This window comes from Hippoglossus hippoglossus, chromosome 15 (genome assembly GCF_009819705.1).
Source record: "Hippoglossus hippoglossus isolate fHipHip1 chromosome 15, fHipHip1.pri, whole genome shotgun sequence".
NCBI lineage: Eukaryota > Metazoa > Chordata > Actinopteri > Pleuronectiformes > Pleuronectidae > Hippoglossus > Hippoglossus hippoglossus.
Window position 1 is genome coordinate 20,129,827 of NC_047165.1, and position 22,244 is coordinate 20,152,070.

The 22,244-nt window shown below is 40.7% G+C and overlaps 1 protein-coding gene across 2 annotated transcripts in view; it reads right to left on the reverse strand.

Moving 5' to 3' along the window:
* The window catches only part of LOC117775224 (gamma-aminobutyric acid receptor subunit pi), a 51,445-nt gene that overhangs the window by 11,545 nt on the left and 17,656 nt on the right, over nt 1-22,244 (reverse strand). For both annotated transcript variants that reach the window (XM_034608166.1, XM_034608165.1), the window contains exons 3-4: nt 2,769-2,881; nt 889-956 (exon numbers count right to left, since the gene is read on the reverse strand). In XM_034608166.1, the coding sequence (XP_034464057.1) occupies nt 889-956; nt 2,769-2,881 (181 nt within the window). The remainder of the gene's footprint in view (nt 1-888; nt 957-2,768; nt 2,882-22,244) is intronic.

Below are 22,244 nucleotides of genomic sequence, written 5' to 3' on the forward strand. Positions count from 1 at the left end.
AACTTGCCGACAGTTACAACGGAAACGTCACACATTACACTGATAAATCGGATTTCTGTTCTGTAATTAATTATGTTTAAGACCTTTAGAATTTGAGAACCCAGTAAATCACCAGTCAGTCATGTTAACGATGACAGTGGAAAAAGCACAATTGATTATCTGTCAATATGTGCAACGATCAAACAAAACCACAACTGAAAGAGATGTCAGAAGTTTTCATGTAAGAGAATTGCAATTTAATTATCCAACAATTTTTCAGAAAAATGAACAAAATGGTAATTAACCAGACTGAAAGAAGTCAGACAATTTCCTTGAAAACCTATTTTTATAAAATTGTTAACATCAAGACTGAATGAACCTGAACGTTTACCTGGAATGACTCGGTACCACTTGACACTAATCACTTGTTGATTAATGATTTAGTGCCAAGAATCCTACTAATCATGTAATAATTGATTACGTTGAATGAGATAATGTGCTTCAAGGCAACAAGATGCCAGTATCAGATAAATTAAGATTATCTATGAGATTATTTAAAAAATGTATATTATGATTTATTTTTCCCACTATTTGGTTGCAATTTAATTTCAGCAGTGTATAAATTAGTGGGTCATTATTTTTTGATTACTGAGTAATTATTTATTACATTAGACATGATTCTAATGAATGGATTTCATTTATTTATTTAACATTTAATATTTATTTAACAGCAAACACTGACTACAACATTAAAAGTTTTCATTTTCAAACAGCTCTAGTTAAATCCACATCTGAAATGAATAAGAACATCTTGGCATACCTAAACTAGCACAACATTACGTTAGACCTTGTTTTGAAAGTGGACACAATGAGGCCTAAGGTGACAGTAAGGCTGTCGGTAAGTCTTACCATGTTGATCTCTGAGATCGTATCAATGCTGGCGATATCCAAGCTCATGCCCACTGTTACTGGACCATCTGGAAACAAAGAAGAAACCAGTGATTACCTACTGTATGTGACATTTACTCTTCAGACAGAACACTATCCACACATCTCCAGAGTTTCCAAATGTGTTAATGCAAACTGTATATGACTACGTTTTAAGTGACATAACAGAGTACAGTATATTGAGAAGGCATGGGCTACAGTGTTGTGTAATGAAAGGTTAGTGGAGGATAGGATATTTAAAATGCTAAAGACCCCCACACAGCTGCAGTCTGTCAAGTGTGAACCTCCTTGAGGGAATTAGTTCTCCCTGATTCACCATCAAAGAGGAGTAACTTCTGCGCTCTCCTGTGTTTCATCTCCCCGTTCTCATTCTCTTGCACTTATTCCATCTTCGTTTCTGTGCGAGAGAGAGTAATGAGCCTGCTGTCATATTGCGGATACTGTACACGTCTGATTTCCTACTGCAGTCATGTGGAGTATATGTTTGCAGGCGTTTGTTTGTTTTCCTTTAAACGTACAGTAAGTAACTTGGGCCACTACGGGTCCTCACTCAAAACAATAACAAAAGACTTATTTTGATGACATTGTGAAGCAGTCTGGACAGAACTAGGCTGGATGTTTCCCTTCACTTTCCGGTCTTTAAAGAACAGAAGAGAAGTTAAATGATATGTTTTCAATAATTACATGTATTCATGACAGTACCGTAAATATGAAGCAAACATTTGCAAGACTAGAAACAGTCTGTCTACTGGACAGGGTTAAGGTTTCTGTTTCTCTCTAGTTTCCACACTTAATGCTAAAATAACTGTCTGCTGGCTGTAGCTAACAGCCGTTCACAGGTTGTATCTTCTCATTTAACTCTTGGCAACAGAGCAAATAAGTGCATTACCCAATCTGATAACTATTACTCTAGGGTTACTTGAACTTTAGACATAATTATTAAGTTTGGAGTGAGGGGCCATGCTGTGTCACAAGGTCTAGTCAGACTGAGAAGACCTCCTGCCTGTGCCCGGAGGCTGTCTGGCAGAAGGATGACATTGACAAGCAATGAAACTCTGCGTCTTGCACCAAAATGTTGAGAATTGTTTACCTCAAATATTTGTGAGGCCAAAAGATGTCACAAAAATGATGGTGTCTCAAATTTTAGATGAGTCTAGTACTTAAGGGCTGGAGATTTAATCAAGAAAGTGTTTACAGATAGCGATGTAAATACACGTGTCTGGGTATGTGAATATGTGCGTTTGTATCAGTACACGTGCTGTGTTGCTTGGCAGAAGGACTAGTGATAACGCTGAATAGCTTTTGTCTTGTTAAAGTCCGGGCTGTTATAACAGAGCAAACAAACCATAATCACATCGTGATGGATTTCCGCAGCCTGGACAAATAACAGTAGCAAGGGATTTACAGGGGATGATATAACATTGCTCCTCTGAGATAGACTTTATTCCCAGGTGAATTAGTCAGCTGGTGAAAAATAGAATTTACATTACGACAAATATTAGTAGATATATTTAAATATAATGGGATTATAATTTGAAGATATTATTACAATTAAAATGGATTGTAGTATTTGAGAAAAGTATGTATATTTATTTAATGGCCTTAAATCAATGTGGATGCTTTTTTCTCCTTCTGCATACACAGTATTTCCTTGTTACATTTGACTTCTTCTCATCTTGTAATACATGTGCAGTAAATTCAAATGTATGCATGTCAGCCTATATTACTCAGCAGGGACATGCAAGCACAAAATTGTAATATGAATTTCTTCTCTGTCAAATCCACATTTCCCCAGAGTGTTCTGTCATTTCCATTTCTGGATGTGTCTGCAGATTCCTTACTGTCAAAGAAAGGCCTTAGGTACTTGTTGTATCCTTTCATCAGCTTTTGAATGGTAGGAGGCAGAATCTCTCCTTCCTTCACTTCTGCGTTGATCAATGAGCTCTCTAACAACCTGAGAACAAACACAGAGGGAGAAAGAGCGAGAGAAGAGCATGGATGAGAATAATTTGTCTCCGGCTGTGTATTTACCTGGTGAATTCCTCCTCGCAACCACCTTCAAATTCACAGAATCAGGAGGGATTGATCTCTACAGCAAATCTGTCAAACCTCACTGAGCCAAAGAAAAGGCAGACGATTAAAATTGCAACTTGGAACCGAAGAGCGGGAAGAAGAAGAAAATTTTTCTCTTAATTATCGGATTACCTTGAATTGGATGCGGAGTATTTTATACCATCCATCTCTGTTTCGCCATTAACGTGCACCTTTGAAACTATCGCCTGCTTTCATGACATTTCCCCCCCTCATACTTTCTGAACGCTATCCTTAAAGGCACGCTGAAGTGTGGGAAGATGATTATATTGCTGGCAATTGCAGCAGGGGAAAGGAATACTCATTTTGCCTTCCCCAGTGGTAAGTGTGTTTGTGTATAAATCAGGCTCTAAATACAGAACGCCTGCTCTGCAGAGAGAAAGCCCCGAGGCACGTGCTATGATGTAAGAGGGGCTGAAGCAAGACAGATCAAGCCATGTGCAGAGGCAGAAAACATTCATCTCCATACACTGGCAGGATTTCAGACTCCCCTCTGTCACTTGTACGCTGCTGTAGTCAAATGTATCACAAAGAGAGGAAGAACAGGAAAACAAGATCGGCTGCTTTTATTATCCCACACCCTCATCAAATATCTATATCGTTTATTGTCGGGGCGAAGCCGTTTACAAACATCGGTATGTTATTGCAAATTAATTTTGAGTTCTTGCCAGTATTCATGCCAGTGTCTTCCATACACCCTGTAGCTCTATCAAAATGATACATGCTGCAGTGGAGCAGGAAAAACAGCATCCTCTTTCTGTAGTGTGTCACAAAGCAGTTTCTCCTTATGCTCTGGAGTGATCCAGAGGAGTTTTGTTGTGTCTGAACCTGTGGGACACGGTTTCTTCTTGGTGATGGTACGGTGGCCCAGAGAGCTCAATGCACTGCAAATATTTGCAGACACTTTTCTGTGTGCCCTGGAAAGACTTCTGTTGTCTGTGCGGTTTACAGTGCGTTTGTTTGTTCGGTCGTGTTGTATTTGCAGTGTCTTATTTGGTTTTGTTATGGGAATTGTAGAATATTATTTGGCTGTGTTGTGTGTATTTAGTCGTTTTGTGTGTATTTGATTGTGTGTATTTACAGTGTATAATATTGTTGTGTGTTTGCAGTGGGTTATTTGGTTGTGTTGTGTGTATTTAGTCGTGTTGTATGGATTTGATTTTGTGTATTTTCAGCACATTCTGTGGTTGTATTGTGTATTTGCAGTGTGCCATTTGGTTGTGTTTTGTGTATCACAAGCTAATTTGTTGTCAAATTGATGATGCTTTCTGAATTTGCTTGTGTTTTGCCTATTAGCATATGCTACTTGCTTTTCTATCTTGCAGTAGTGTTGAGCTCTCAGGGCCACCGTATGATGACCCTGTTCTTATATGTTAAATATAGAAACATGATGATGAACATGATAATTTATTGATGATAAAATCTACATGTAACCCATTATAGCTTTGTTTGCTGTAGGGAGACACAACCACATGCACTTCATGTCATGAAACTAGAGTCTAAAAAAGCCTAGAGTCATGAGAGCAGCTCTGTGAGTCGTCATCATAAACTGAATATGAAGACGGGTGACATGGATCCACTTCCTCCCACTATCCACAAAAGAAGCTAAAATATCCAGCATACAAAAGCTGCCATCTTGCACATTTGCAGCCAGAGTCGCAGTAGTAATCAGGAGATGGAGCTGTGGTCCTGTCGGTACACGCACTCGAACAATCATGAGTCCGTCTCAGCTGTCAATCATGACATTTCACCATCAAATAACAAATCAAACTAAACTTATTTAAAAAATGAGCATTTGAACAAACATCAATATGATCAAAACTACAGAAAAATGACAGAAACCATTATCGAGAAAACTTTATGTAACGCATACTTTGAATTTTTAGTTTGGTCAATGTTCCATCCATTAACATGGGGGAGACGGGATTTCTGCCCTTTACTGCAGCTAGCCACCAGGTGGCGATCAAGAACCATCAACTTCACTCTTGGAACTGTCATGTCGTCCATCTTCATACACTCTATGGTCTCTACTTACACTTTCAGCTAAAAGCTAACGTTAGCACAGCCTCAAGCTCACCATCTTAGTTTAGTGTGTTAACATACTAACATTGTGTCATGGTGGCGACCAACATTTCCCTCCCTAAAGCCCCTGACGCTCGAATTAGGAGGAAGAGTGATTTGACCGAAGCTCACACAGAAAATTATAAACATCAACATCATGTTTCACTTACATTCAATTTTAGTTGACATGCTGCCTGGAACCATTTTATTGTAGCATGTGAGTTGCTACATTCTTTCTAAACCCACAACTCGATTTTGTGGTTGATAATTTTAAGGTGTGTAGTTTTTTCTGCATTAAATCGCTTCCCAATGACATGTTTCTTTGCATCTCCTCCTCATGAGAGAACAGAGGGTTCTACTGGTGAATCCACCACATGAGAGCTGAACCTCTGGACCAGACACAGACTAGCAGAGAAACAAAATCTTCCCAATGAAACTTGTTTCACCTGACTGTGTCAAATCAGCTTATACACTGAGTAACTCTGTTGCTGTGCTACATAAAGTCTCCCTCACATGGGAGGCAGTGGCCTTGGATGGGAAAGCTATGTTAGTGATGGGAGTGACAGCACTCTGCCTCTGGCTTGCTGCATTATCAATCTAGGTCACCCTGCGAGACCCTTAAAATGCGTGAATATGAGGGATATGGGTGTGTGTTTCTACAAGGCATCAAAATATACGTCTGTTGTTAGATCAGGAAAGTTTGATGGATTACATGGGGCCATATTTTAGAGAAAAGCCATGTTATTTGGAGGAAATAAGCAGTAAGGAAATCCCATGCTCATCGAGTGTTCTACTCCTGGATCCAAAATCTTGATGACCACATTAAAAAAATTAAATATCACACAAATGTTTCTAACGATCTTGCAATCAACCATTACCAAACATTTCCTCCTCTGCAAAAGAGTTAATTTTCTGCAAGTATGTGTGGTTCTCTCTTTGGAATAGAAACTGTCTCGCACAATCTTGTCGAAGTTTTGATACTTATGACAATGTGGCACTGATGTGACAAAATATTTCGTTATTTGTGAATCCTAAAGTATAACTTGTCAATATGCTCAGATTCCTCATTTTAAGGCAGGAGACAGGATGATCTTCTGATATTCCCCACCTGACATGACACAAAGCCTTAAACTACAACTTTATTTTTGTAATATTATGACTTTACTCTAAAAATCTCAGATTTCTTTCCCTTTTAATTTGCCCTAACACTAAGAAAGCAACAATATATAAAATATATATAAAAACCAAATATATTAGAGAGGGGAATGTGATGAAGACATGGAAATATCAAAATCTACCGGTTTATGTTTGTAAATTATGAAAAAGCCTACAACTCAAGGCAGACCTAAAACCAAACTGCAGGGGTCAAACATCATGGAATTGATTTCCCAGAAGATGGCACTTACTGAAAGCGAGTAAGTATGTTGTTTTACAGTATGTTTTACAGTCTGACAATGACCAGAAAATGTGCTAAGAGCCTCGAGCTCCTCTCACCCCATCCATCTCCCCATCTCCCCAAATCCCCAGACTCTTTAACTTTTGGCTGTCTAAACCTTCCCCTGCAGACGAGGATGAGACCTTGCTTCTCCAGCCTGCAGAATAATTGCTATGCACTGAGCCCTGACAGTAGAAAAAAAAACATACATCCAAAGAAATCACACAGGCTAATGTATTATTGTAAATAGATATATTTGTATTTTTATGTGCATGTCAGCATCATAATGAAGACAAAATGATATTTAGGTTGTTTGCTGCAGTGATAACCACAAACACAAGCTCATACTAAACTCACACGCAGACACATGCGTACTTGAATGCACACACACACAAACAGACTTCACTCATGTTTATGTACTTTAGAATCTCTCTCTCCAGATGAGAGCACGGTCTACGGAGTGCACATTTTCCAGGATTGCTCGCTGACAGACCTGACACTACTGCCCACCATGCTGCCTATCAACAATAACAGCATGACACATTGAATGCCCACGACTGAGCTGAAGGGAAGCTCTGCCATACTAAGTCATAAGCTACTGTTTGGCTTCAACACAATTGTATTTAAAAAAAATGTAATGTATATTTACTGGGGAGCTAAAGTTGTATATTTCCTGGTGTTGAAAATAGTTTCTGGCATTGTCCAACAGAATATCTGACTCTTAGATAAAAAGATCAGAAACGATTACCAGGTGGTTTAGTATAAAATGTCACTATAGTGCTGTCAACTCACATCTTGTAAACCCTCCAGCTGAGCCTCCACACTCCAACTTAACACATTCAGGTTATACTTGATCTCCCTGTGGGTGTGAAAGTGTTTCTCTTACTAAAAGTGTTAGCCAAATGATGGATGGACAAGTACCCTGCCTCTGACCCACTGCATGCTGATATAAGCTCCAGCTCACTCTACCGACTCTGACAAGCCTTGTTTAAAAATAGTGGGTTAGTTTTTTTCAACACAAAGTTTCTGGTACCTGGTGTTTCTGATTTTGCTGAATTAAAAGTTTATAGTAAACACCTCAGTGATTCGCAAGTGAGCAATTGGTGTGAATGACTTCGCATGAATGAGAGGGAACCGTTGGGTTTCTTGATAAATGTTCTTTATAAATCTCAAATTTCTTCGTCAAAAGCTTGGTGCTCATCGCGAAACACAAGCTTGTGGTCGAAAGGGCAGCTTCACTGATGACACTGGTGATAGCCAACACCAACAGGGGCAGTTTAGCTAATTTGGAGCTGGCAGCAGCCAAAGGAATAGAGCTAACTAGCAGCGCCTGGCTAACCTGACTCTGTGAGGTGTTCATGGTGAGGTGATGAGCGTCAGCACAGAAGGAGGATTGTGTTGACCTGTATATGTGGGGGCGGGGCCTCAGCTACACAGTCACAGGTAATCTGCTTGAAGGCATGTCTTCAGTCAGGCCACACGGGGGTGTGATACCCCACAGTTTACGTGTTGTACCAAGTGAAGCGAGAGTAAGGGAACTTGTCTTTTCTATTGCTGACAAATGATTTATGGGAAGTGCAGTACAAAACACCAAACTAATGGACACTCACAGAGTCCCACTACAAACGCATCCTGCAGGTTACCACTTCAGCTACTCGCTCAACAGTTGGATGTCGACATCAGTTGCATGGCTCAGAATGCGCCTGATCCGTCTTGGCACTTGTTGCAACAACATCATCAGCACAGACACACGACACTGTGCTTCTAAACAACACCTTCTAATGTGCTAATTGGCCGGTCACAAATAATCGCCTCTAAGCTCTGTGAATGCGGTGGATAAGGCAGTGCCAGCAGGAAGCAATGATCCGTCTGTCCCCATTTTCCATGATCACAATCTTCTGCTGTTCTCTGTAATGAGCTCTTTGATTTGTTTATTCCGCTCCTCTTATCTCCTGTCTCAGTCGCATACTTAGATTTTTTTTCGTTTGGCTCCTCGTGTCACATCTCTGTTCCCATCTCTTTCTCACAGCCTCGAACAGTGCACTCATTCAACAGTTCATTCACAATGCACCATACTGGAGCTAATTAGCCTGAATATCGCAACCTGAATATCACTACGTGACCCTCTATATGAGACAAAGATTAATTAGAGCATCATGGGTGTGCTTTTTATCTGTGAAGAGAGCCAAGCTTTCTGCTTCCTGTACTTCGAGTCTCTATGCTAAGCTAGGCTAACTTACATAGCAGCAAAGTTAATGAACAAACATGAGACTGATATTTACCCTTTCAACGCACTTTCAAAAAGCAAGCAAAAATGCGTTAAATTATATATGTAGATGTTAATATGGTAACAAAAAAGAGGGGCGGTTGTGGCGGAGCTCTGCGGTTCGATCCGAGTCTTCCACATCCGCACGTCAAAGTGTCCTTGGGCAACACACTGAACCCCGAATTGCCACTCATATATAAAGTGCTGCCCATAGATGCACAGTTTGAATGTGTGTGTGAATGGGTAAATGGCTATAACCTATTTCTTTAAATCTGCATCACTATGTAGCTATACAGTGTTATATCCAGTACATCCAGTTTTAAATAAAACTCGCCAACAATACATTAAGTTGGATGTAACAACCTAAGAATTAAACATTATTTGAGCCGTGCAATATAAAGCTTTAAGATAGCATGGAACTCATAATTTGATTTATTGTTACTCAGCTATTTTGAAACTTTCATCATTTAGTAATTACTGATGTTCCCTGGTAGCTGCTCATTACTGTATAACTGAGTATAACACAGCACATATAGAACATCTGGCCAGCTGTAGTGCTACACAGCAATGAGCAACCTCCCCCACAACTGGGTGGCCTCTATGTCTATATACATTTGTGGCCTATAGGCTATGCTAATATGTCTTGTGTTTTGATGTTGGATACGTGGGTGAAGGAACAGGTTCAGACAGACTAATATGGAGGTGAAGGGGAATGAAGGACTCAAACCCTGTGGGGGAATTTGCCTTTTCAGATCCTGTTTCATTACATCGCGTCCCCACAGACACCCCACACACACACACCCTCCAACCCCTTTACTCTTCTTACCAATCTCCAATGCACACAAGTCATCAGTCCAGGCAGCCCCTGAATTAATCAACAGATTAATTCAGTTGAACATAACCCCTGCAGAGAGCTGAGTAACACTCTCTCTGGATCCCCCTCTCCCAGTCCTTCTCCCAGTCTTCCTCCCACTCAGCACTACGCTCCAGTCCAACACGCTTCTCTCTCTACTTTCATTGATTCATGTCAACCCTCGTTCTCCAAACTCCCTCGGCGGGCCTCGTCCCTGCTGCAGAAATCCCTGCAGTCATTGCGATGACACTCCGGCCTCCCAGAGGAGTACAACATGTGTTCTGTGTACGCACAGGGAGCAATTTGACTGTACATTTCGTATTCAGGAGCATGTACAAATCAGCTGAGCATAGTGGGATTCTGATCAAATCATTTTTTGGTATACATCCCCCCAAACTATCAGTTAAGTTGCTGAGTCACAGAGTATTGTAGTTTCCTTCCTTATACAATTAATCAATTCATTATTATAATGCATTTAATCAAGCTTGATATTTTTAATAGTAGAAGTGAGGGATCACTATCCAACCCTGATTTAAATGAGGTCATGGCAGTAAGAAGATTAGTTATAGGGAATACGGCAGATCCTCAGGTGACCTTCAAGGTAAGAGAATCAAGAGGCTTTTTCATATTTAAATGAGGACTAATGACATTTACATTTTAATTCACAGCCCAAGATCAAATGGAAAACCATGGAAATCATTTTCTCTCCATACAGGGCTGACATTAGAGTAACTCACTGCATGAAGGAGGACCCTACTATGTACAGTAGGCTCAAACACTTAGAGGAGCCATTTATTGTCTCGTGGCAGGCTGCCGGGGAGAGCAGGTGCAAACATTCTGCATTGTCGCTCATTCCTCAAGGTGTGCGAGAAACGTTAGATGCTTCGCCTGTCAAGTTATATTAAACGTCTTCTTTTCTCCTTGTTGCAGAGAATATTCATTTTTTGCCACTGTGAAATGGGATTTGGGGAAAGTCGCTGCTGCTCTCATACACTAAAATTAATCTCTGCCTCATCAGGGACTTCCGAGGCTTCCTCAGACCCCTCAGCCACGCCAGGCTTCGAGGTGCAGAGGAAGGCAACCAGGCGCCGAGAAAAAAAAAGAAAACGTCCTCCTGAGTTCCTGTTGCAGGCTTTTGTGGATGGAAGCAGCTGTTTCTCCCTTTCATGCTATCCCAGGCAGCTCCCTAAGCCCCTCCACAGAGGAGAATAGAAGCACCCCCTCCTGCCAAATGCAGAACATTTAGTGTCTTTTATAAGCCCACTGAAGTTGGAATCTTAGACAAAAATGTGACTTGTGACATGAAAAATGTGTGACTCTACTTCTGGAAAATTTGCAAGTATTATGTGTTCACGTTTATATGGTTTTCCGATTTCAGTAGCCTCAAACCCCGAGAACAAAAAGCGTAAAGCAATATCATCTTGGCAAGTGAGTCGTAAAATGAATCAGAAATGTTTAATTTCTATGATACGTTTTGCATATCATACATTTTAATACCATACTGTATCCTTAACATTCCCTAAAGGTCTACTTATGTTCTATTAAAATTGCATTTCCGAATAATATCTGATAGACATAACTAGCGCTGCGCTCATCCCATTATATTATTCTGACCTCGTTTCTTATTAATAAAACATGCAGGCCTGGAAACCTCTGCAGATTATTGAAGGGGCAAAGTGATATTTGTCAATGAAGTGCTCTATCCATCACCCCCAGCCAATTAAACTGAAGCATTGCTCACTTTGCACTATCAACTTGTCATGCCCTCTAATATCCGCACAGTGTTCAATCAATCACAGCACAGCACTGGCACCATCACAGATGAAGCCGTATCCTGAATCATGCAGTAAATGAACTGGGTTTTCATGTGGGCCTTGCGCCTGTGTTAATTCTGCTGCCAATGCACAGCTTCCACTGCTCTCCACAAGTGTGAAAGTGTAGTTTCTGTGTGTGTTAATATAGGGGTGAATCATTGCACTGGCAAACTGCATCTTTACAAAAGAGAGAAGAAGAGACGAAGACACTTGTGCCTGTCTGAACAGTAAACATGGCAGGATTTGACAGGTGGGATTCAACACAACGTTGTTATTCTTCGGGGGAGTTTTCAGAGTGATTAAACACAGCTTTTGTGAACCCGCTGTGAGACAAATCCAGAGGCAGTGGGGAGCGCTGATGGCTGGCTTTCAGTCAGATGTTTTATAGATCCAAACTCTCACTCACCTTTCTTTCATGCAGTTATGGCGAGATATTGGTCTGAGAGTCAGCCATGAGTAATTGGCTAAATGTGTGTACAGCCTCCTGAGTGGGCTCAGCACTGGTGGGTTTGCAGGAGAGGAGTCCCTGACTCTTTTCCACAGTGCTGAGGAAAATGATGTCCCCTGCTGCAAGATAATGTAATTTGCATTGACTGTACAACACTGATGGAAATGCCTCCTTGGAACAGGGTTTAAGTGACTGAGACTTTCAGGAGCCTCAGACTACTGTACGTATGTAAGTTTAATCATGCTGACAAATGAGGGCTGAGTTTGATCTGTTTTAATTAGAGACAGTTGGTCCTGTTCCTGATGCGCCACCAGACGATCAACATTTTCACGTATCCTGTTTTATATCACATGTGCAAAACAGTAGTTACCAAACTTGGGTGCGGGTAGGTATGTGCAATTTCAATACGTATGCGAGCAATATGTGGAATCCTGTCTACATTGTTCACCATTCTAACCCGTGCTCCAAATAAACTTTGCTGCCAGGATCATCACTTGCACCAATTCCATTGACCACATCACATCACTCCTCATCCAGCTTGACCTGCTTCCAGTCCAACTGAGAATACATACAAAATTCTACAGCTCATTTATAAAGTCCTCCATAGCCAGGCTCCCCTGTGCCTGTCGGACCATCTTCCCGACCATCTTCCCTACATCCCTTCCCTTCCCTGTGCTCTTCCTTGTCTGCTCCTCAGCCTTCAGCTGCTCTGCACCATGACACAAAAACAATTCTTGTTTCACATGTTGTATTGATGGGTGCTAGTACCTTTTATTTTTATTCAACAGGAGTCAACAACAAACAGTATCAAGGAAGCAACAGTACGTGGAAAATACATAAGCAGTTTTGCTTTGTTTAAAACATGCAGAGCACGGAGTGGCTGCATAATATTAACTCAGACTGGATGGCAAAAAGAAACACAGATACATCTTGATGCATTGATTTGAGATTTAAAAGCCAACTGAATCAATATGAAATGTTAGAACTGATTAAAATCGATTTCAATCTGAGGTTTGTCATTGAAGATTTTCAGTTCGTCATCTCAGAGCCATGAAAACAAAATGTCATTCTTTTCAACTCTTTCCGCTCACTAAACTGTGAGCAGAATCGGAAACTTCATGACGTCAAGAATCTAAATGAAAGATTAATCCGAGGGGACAAAAACTATGGACTGCATCTTAAGACTCCATTACATGCTAGATTATCATTATGGGAAGTCATCAAAGATGCATTTTATGCCTTTATGGCTAATAAATACATATTTAAGCATTTTTCCAGTCCTTCACAGAATAATGCTATTCCTGAGAAGAGAGAAAAACATTATGAAGAAAAATTAACCAACCACAAAAATGTCATCTCCAGGATAATTAACTGCGTTTTCTTTTTGACGCCAGATGAAACAGAGTAACAAGCATGATAATATATTCCTCTATCAAACATGTCCACACATCAGTGAAGGAAGAGTCTTGCAAATTCATACAGACTTCAGAGTCATCGTGCTGTAAACAACAATGTCCCTGTGTGTGACCTGGAGTGTGAAACACAGTTGAAATTACTATTGTAGAGCCGGAATTTAAAAATCAACCACACGCAGAGCTTTAATAATCCTCACAGTCGTCCAGGTTTCCAACACCTCCTCCCCCAGCTTTTAAATTACAGGCTTTAAAAAACTGAATTTCACTGCAGATATTTTGTCACATCTATACGACAGCACATTAAATCAGATCCCCCGGTTGTTCCAGACACCACTGAGAGTTCTTTGAGATTTTTGGGAGCTGCAACATTAAGGAATGTATGGAGACATGGGATGTCTGCGGGGCAGGTAAAATAAGAGTCTCATTATACTTTATACTGTCATTTTCCAGGAGGCGTTATCAATGGTTGTTTAGAGTCACTGAAAAGTGTAGGCTACGCTTTCTTGCTTTTCCAGGATTATCAACCCGAGCTTTAATTCAGTCGCAATTGTGGATTCAACAGCAGCAGCCATCTTGGATGTAAGCAAAAATGCTTCAGCAGCACCCCCTTGTCAGTCGTCATGTCAAACCCGCCCCATTTTAAAAGAATGGTTGTGATTGGTCCTCGCAGTTTTAGAACAGATGGAAATCCTTCTGTGGGAGGGAACTTACTTATAAGTCTGGTTTTACAATAACAACCCCAAAAATGTCCATTGTGCTGATTAATTTCTTGGGCAGGATTGTGAAATGCATATCTGTGTTTGATTATGTTTTGAGTTTTGATGGAAACATAGAGAAAGAAATAAGAACAAAAATATTATCACTAACACGCTGTATTTCGTCTCCACAAAGCACACACACACACACACACACACAGGAGACAGTGCAGCATTCATTTTGTGAGGAAGGAATTTTTAAGGTAAGACATTTTCCTGGGTGCTGAAACATGTTCAGTGACAATATGTTGCAGGAGTCATTCTTCACTCCAAACACTGAAAGCACACCGGAGCCCTACAACATTTTATTTTGGTAAATGAGCTGGAAAAGTCTGGATCATTAGTATCACATCTGGTTAGTGCATTCTTCAAAACTTTTATCAACACACGTAGATTTTTTTTCTACTGTACGATCCTGTATTATCCAAGGAGCCCAAATCAAGCTTACTTCATGGAACTAAAGTGCTTGAGTGGAATAGAAAGATGCAGACTGGTAATACTCAAATGTGTAATGTCATCAGGTAAAAAGGTCACAAAGCTCCATACTGGTACTGTCGCGGAATACAAGTGGGATAACTGGGCCGTTTTGACAATGTTAGACAACAAGTATCATTTGTGGTAGAAAGCTGAACAATTTTGAAATTATAAATAGTGAATAAACTTGTTATAGGTATGTGAACTTTGCTTTCTCCTGATACTTCTTTTCATTGTGGAGACGCTACAGCCTCTGTATCTAAAATCAGTTCTTATCAACCTCATCGAGATTTCTCTAGTGTTTTGTTTTGTCTGTTGTTCAGAGTTGGAGAGATTGTGAGTCCTGTGTTCTCACTGTGAAGACTGGACTTCTTCAGACATGAACTACTGCAGTCTCCTTCTTTGGAGTTAGCTTTTTACATGTGAAAAGGAAACAGCAGGAGATTCTCTGGTAAGATGCGCTCAAAACAACAAACAGATCTCCAGGACGTCTAGGTGGGGTGGGGGTTCGCAGCATGCAGGACGTAATGTGTAACTCCTGCTGCGCAAATCCCATGTTATGTTTTACAGTATATCAACACCGGCATTGGCCTTTATCACTAAAAGCTCCTGAGTTTTATCGTCTTTCTAAGTTGACAGGTTCGTCTGTGTCTTCTCCTTAATATTCTTTTAGTATTAAGAGTATATTATTAGTCGTATTTTTTTCTTTCAGTTCAAATCTGTCACATGTTAGAAACGCCATCAACACGACCACTGGTCCCCGCTGAGTGCTATAGAGAATATCCTGCTGTGTTCTCACATGAGCTCACCCGGACATGATCCAGAGTTTTTACTTGGAAGATTATCCAGAGTTCGGTGCATGTCTGAAAGCAGCTCGGGGGTAATATTAAACATACTTCAAGGAGTTTTTAACTAGTTATGAGCTAAATCGTGAGTCAACCTTGGTCAATCAACAGATTTCAGAGAAATTCAAAACTGATCCTGAATTGGCTTTCTTCTTCCTCTGAAACAGGTATGTCTTATGTTCATTTTATTTGTGAATTGCAAGATTATTACCTTATCGCTATGCATGCTGCAAACAGCTGTCTTTTTATTCACTACTTCCAAAATGAATGCACAGGCAGGCCAGACCGAGGTTTTTACGACAGGAGACGGTGGAAACATGATCGCTTTTGTCAACTTTGTAGGAGCTTCAGTCAGCTGGTAACAGTCAGTCAATTCCTGCAAATTGTACTGTGGCCGCTTGTTAAAATGTTTTCCTTTATCTTTCTTCGCCTGTTAAATACAGAATGTGTATGACACTGTATCAATGGTTAATATGTAATGACTTCTTGATTTAAGTTTGACTTATTGATTAATGTTTCCGTCTAACATCATCTTTAGTGTTGAGAGAAAAGTAACTGTAATGGAAGTTTCCAACTTGTAGTTTTGAAAAACTCTCAGCTTGAACTTTCCGCGCCCTCAGATAATGATTCAATTACAGTGACTTATCCTGGTATGATCAGGAAATTGGGTCTGTAAAGCTGTGTGAGTCAATGAGATGCATAACAATCCGTTTGCAAGTGGCTTCTTAACCATGAGAGAGCGGTTTCATTGGTGAGGGAGAGACAAAGAAAACGTGTAAGATCTTGAGTGTACAGAGCCCCTGTCCGATGGGATAAGCTATCAGCTACAGTAACATCCCACTTAAGGCAAGCATGTGCTCCTTTATTAAATCTTCTCTCACATAAGCTCTGAGATTTTAGCGGCTCAAACGAAGGCCAAAATAAGATCTCTGCTTAGTATTAATTAAAATGACACTACAAAGTGTTATCGTGGTAATAAGAGTCTTATCCATGGCTTCAGCTTTGTAGTCTTGTAATGTGAAATGGACCTTGGAGCTTTGGAGAAGCCCGTGAACAGACACTACATAGAGGCTTATATCTTTGAATGTTATCATACTGAGCCACTCATCGAAAGTCACCAATAAAATCACATCCATGCACTGGAGAACAGGAGCGGTAGCTTGCAGGTGGTAAGTGGTACCCGAGTTGTTTGATTTAAAACTGTCAGAGAGATTGAGATCTGACCTTTCCACTTTATATGATACACAGATGTAGGTTTTCTAACCATCAAAAGGACATGTAACTTTTGAACTTTCAAGGATTTGTACGCTCTCCTCAGTTATACGTCACCTCATAATTTCATTTTTCTATTCAATTACTGTGAACTGTATTTATTATCTTGAAAAGATATGGTAGGTGGTCTGTACTTATGTAGTGCTCTGCTTGTGCTGATGACCACTCAAGCACTAAAGAAAATGTTTCGCCCATTCTCCTATTCACACACACATTCATACACTTTCTCTATCGCACATCACTCACACACTGCCGGTGTTCCAGTTTAACTGGTGATCATGGCAACTGGCGATATGTTTACTTTATTCCAGATGTTGATGGTCGGTTGCAGAGCCAGTCGCAGATTCGTCATTTTCACAAAGCGCCTGTGTGTGAAGTGCGGTGATCTACTGAAGGTCTCGTTGAAATAAACATCAAACAAAAACCCTTCACGAGTTAATGTGTTCGTGTCAGCATCACGTTGAGACAACAATATAAATCAAATGGTTAAAAAAATATATATATAGCACAAAAATCTTGAACGGGATTCGAAACAACGAGCCGAAGCACCATTAGCTTCTGGCCTGATGACGATCTCATTACGCCACCGAGCCGCTGAGATCTTCATCACGCGTCACCTAAATGTCGCGTTCTTTGCTTTGTCAGCTGTATAACACCAGATGTGCTTTAAGGTAACGCTCATGTTATCTGGTGATAGTCCGAACACAGAATAAACGCTGCATACTTAATACCAGGCTTCACAAACTGATGCTCCTCTTCATAGGAGACACGGGGAGTTATGAAGAATACACACGCGTGACCAGCTCCACTCAAAGAGCTTTCGTTTGACGCTAGTGATCATTACAATGCGCACACACCAAACAAGTGTCATATGAAAACATCCCCTCACATCAACAAGGCGGAAGCTCGTGCGGTGTTTTTGTGAGTAAAGTTGGTGAACGTGCTTCTATTGGACGTGTAAAGCTTCATGTGTCCTCCTGTCGCTGCTGGTTAAAGTCAGCAGACGTGATTTTAAAAAAATGTACTCGATGTTGTCGATGATCAGGTTCAGTCATCGGAGAATGAAAACAACCCAAACACTCATCAGAGAACGGGTGTGTTTGTTTTTCGTAGTTTCTGCAATGCAAGTGTTGTTTATCTGTGTGCACTCATCAGATGATCTGTCTGAAGTGTGTCGAGTGTGTTGTCAACATGACACGTGTGACGAGGCAAATCTGGAAAAACTAACTTAACGTGTTCATTGTCGAGCAACGTGTTGTGTATTTCTTCTCTTCTGTCAGATGACTACGTGCTTTGTTGGAGCTGTGCCAGTCGAAGGAGTAAATAAAGTTCCCTGTGTAACTATGACAACTCTGAGATCAGGAATCTTGTGTACATTATTAAACACATATGCAGATAGCAAACGGTACTTGCACATTAGAAATTTACTGCAACCGTCTTTTCTTCCTCAGCTATAAGGGGTTAAACAAACAAGAGACTGATTTATCATCTCTGTGCAAGAGCTGCAGTATGTGTAGGAGCTGTGAGTGCGTTGTGTTCCAAGTGATGCAGCTGCTTTAAAGGACAGTTCAGTGTGCGTAGCGGGAGGGTGAACGAAAGGGAGAGAGACTGAGAGTGTAAATAAATACTAAATCTCAAGACCGAAGACAAGTTCCCTCACTCTGCTTGCTGTCAGATGCCCTGGTCTGCAACACTGCTCTCATGGCGATCAGAACTGCTCTCTCATATTCTGCCATCAACAACTGCTGTCAAATCCAGCTTTGGCAAGAGGATGATAAGTTACATTGACTCTAAAGGACACATTTCGAACACACAGCCTCACTTCTGTGAGAAACCCTTGTCGGTAAAACTGCTCTCAACTGCCCTGGTCCAACTCACAATTATAAATTCACCTGTCCATCCATACTTTAATACACCACAGTCATGTTTCATCAGATTTTACAAGATCCATCCCTTTAGTTCTCTTCTGCTTTGTCGTTATCATTATGGGAGAGACATTAGACTTCAAAGCATGTGCCCAAAAACACTGCACTTCTAGATGAGAACATCTGTCACCTAGCAGGGAGGGAAATCAACTTCTCATAAAAATGTTATATCAATCATTTGTCAAAGATGACTTTTTAATAGAATGTTTATCCCTGTCACAAAGAGAAACTAAATTCTAGTTCTTAGTCCCTTACGACAGTTTCTTCAGTCAAAACAGTAAACAAAATAAATTCACACATGAAATCAGTGATGGTGAGTTTTTATGTTGTCCCCCAGTTATCGGATATGAGATGATGCTCTCACAGAATGAAAGGGGACGGTAAGCATCAACAGTCACGTGGTTAGAAAGTCTAAAACTAGAATTATCGAGTCTTTGCATTGCAAGTGACAATGGCAGAGAAACCTAACAGATGGGACCTACAGTGCCTTGCATAAGTATTCACCCCCTTTGGACTTTTCTACATTTTGTCATGGTATAACCACAGATTAAAATTTATTTCATCGTGAGTTTATGTAATGGACCAACACAAAATAGTGCATCATTTGGAAGTGGGGGGAAATATTACATGGATTTCACAATTATTTACAAATAAAAATCTGAAAAGTGTTGAGTGCATATGTATTCACCCCCTTTACTGTGAAACCCCTAACAAAGATCTGGTGCGACCAATTGCATTCACAAGTCACATTTGCAAGTCACATAATTAGTAAATAGGGTCCACCTGTCTGCAATTTAATCTCAGTATAAATACACCTGTTCTGTGACGGACTCAGAGTTTGTTGGAGATCATTACTGAACAAACAGCATCATGAAGACCAAGGAGCTCACCAAACAGGTCAGGGATAAAGTTGTGGAGAAATATGAAGCAGGGTTAGGTTATAAAAAAATATCCAGAGCTTTGAACATCTCTCTGAGCACCATAAAATCCATCATAAGAAAATGGAAAGAATATGGCACAACCGCAAACCTACCAAGAGGAGGCCGTCCACCCAAACTGAAGAGTCGGACAAGGAGAAAATTAATCAGAGAAGCAACCAGGAGGCCCATGGTTACTCTGGAGGAGTTGCAGAGATCCACAGCTGAGGTGGGAGAATCTGTCCACAGGACAACTATTAGTCGTCTACTCCACAAATCTGGCCTTTATGGAAGAGTGGCAAGAAGAAAGCCATTGTTGAAAGGGATCCATAAAAAATCCCGTTTGGAGTTTGCCAGAAGCCATGTGGGAGACACAGCAAACATGTGGAAGAAGGTGCTCTGGTCAGATGAGACCAAAATTGAACTTTTTGGCCTCAATGCAAAACGCTATGTGTGGCGAAAACCCAACACTGCCCATCACCCTGAGCACACCATCCCAACAGTGAAATATGGTGGTGGTAGCATCATGCTGTGGGGATGCTTCTCTTCAGCAGGTACAGGGAAACTGGTCAGAATAGAGGGAAAGATGGATGGAGCCAAATACAGGGAAATCCTTGAAGAAAATCTGATGCAGTCTGCAAAAGACTTGAGACTGGGGCGGAGGTTCATCTTCCAGCAGGACAATGACCCTAAACATACAGCCAGAGCTACAAAGGAATGGTTTGGATTAAAGAATGTTAATGTCTTAAAATGGCCCAGTCAAAGCCCAGACCTCAATCCAATAGAGAATCTATGGCAAGACTTGAAGATTGCGGTTCACAGACGGTCTCCATCCAATCTGACTGAGCTTCATCTTTTTTGCCAAGAAGAATGGACAAACCTTTCCATCTCTAGATGTGCAAAGCTGGTAGAGACATACCCCAAAAGACTTGCAGCTGTAATTGCAGCGAAAGGGGGTTCTACCAAGTATTGACACAGGGGGGTGAATACTTATGCACCCAACAGATGTCAACTTTTTTGTTCTCATTATTGTTTGTGTCACAATAAAATTTTATTTTGCACCTCCAAAGTACTATGCATGTTTTGTTGATCAAACGGGAAAAAGTTTATTTAAGTCTATTTGAATTCCAGTTAGTAACAGTACATAATGGGAAAAAGTCCAAGGGGGGTGAATACTTATGCAAGGCACTGTACAATTAAACTTACACTGCTTTAAGACATGTACTGAACTCCAGATATTCTCCTGACATTATCTGAACGCAAATGTCCGAGTCAGTTGCTGCGGACATTCTCCGGAGTCTCTCCTGCCAGCCCCCTGGGAAAAACAGTGGATAATGTCCGAAAGAGCTCATGTGAGAACAAAGAAGGAGATTCTGCCCAAAATGTCCATGTCATGAAATGCCCATCTCAGTCTCCATGTTGAATTTGTCTGGTTGCCTTGGTTACTGCTTTGGAGACAGTTTTGACACTCAGACTGAAGATGGTGTCTTAAAGTTGTATTTGAGAGGGACACTCATTCAGCCAAAGGTTATGGTTGAAATTACACTAGGATTGTTGTATCATAATTATTTGTATTGGACCATTATGTATTGATGAATTCTGATGCATAAATGTTGAATGTGCAGTTTGGTTTTCCTTTCTTTGGGAAAAGTACAATTAATCCATTACTCAACTGTCGAACATAATTCCTGTCTTTCTAAACATTTGATGTAGGATTTCTTTGGCGTACTTTAAATATATATCAAGAAAAAAAAGCTCACAAAAAATGTATTTGTCCCTGTCTAATTAAACTGTACAAACATATGCAAGCTCAACTAAAATATTTGCTTATTAGGCTAAGAATTTTTCAATTACATTTTGACATTGCAAGGTCAAATAAGTGGTGTCACTATCTGAAAAGGAAAGGCTGCATTGTAGGCCGCCTATTTGCCTGCCTTTCTCTTATATCTTGGCTGAGCCTGACTCTCAGCTGTCTGAAGGAACTGTGCTGTGGAAGTGATCAGCAGGCCTGATCAACTGGTCTGAATGATGATGGCTTTTCCTCTCATCTTCCCTGCTGTTGTAGTCACTGTTTCTCTGGAACCCCCTACTGGTGTTATCTGAGCAGGGAAAATATTTCCTCTTGCTAGGCCGCACATCTTCATGATCACCTCCTTGTCTTTTCAGTGCTAACCGAGCCTGACTCTCAGTCACTCCTTCTCCCGTCATAGTTTCCCTGGAACCTTCTGTTACTATTTGACCAGGAGAGTTTCTTTTGTAAGGCGGCACATCTTCATGATCAATCTTCCTCTTTCTTGACCCATCAGGTCCTCTGGTCTGGGTGGTGGTGTAGGGATGTAGGTTGGTTTGGTGGTGCTGGACTGGGTCGATAGCTGTGCACGGGGGCTGCTTCACTGATCCACACACAGCTGTGTCACTGTCAAAAGTCTGGATTTGCTTCTGACAGATTTCCATCATTTGAAAACAGGACTTAACACTGCAAGAAAATGAATCCTTTCATTAGCTAAGTTTATCATGTGTGTGAGATAATTAAGATGTATAAGAGACATTGTAATGACCTATGCATGAACTTTATCCCTAGTAACAAAAGGTACAAGTGGAATATATATAAGGAAATAAATTATATATTTAAAAATATTTAACCAGATCACAATATTGACTTGCTGGTTGCTGTGATGGACTATGCTGGCAATGTGGCGCATGCTGATGAAGTTATGTTCCAGCACCTGAAGGGGTGTGATCCTTC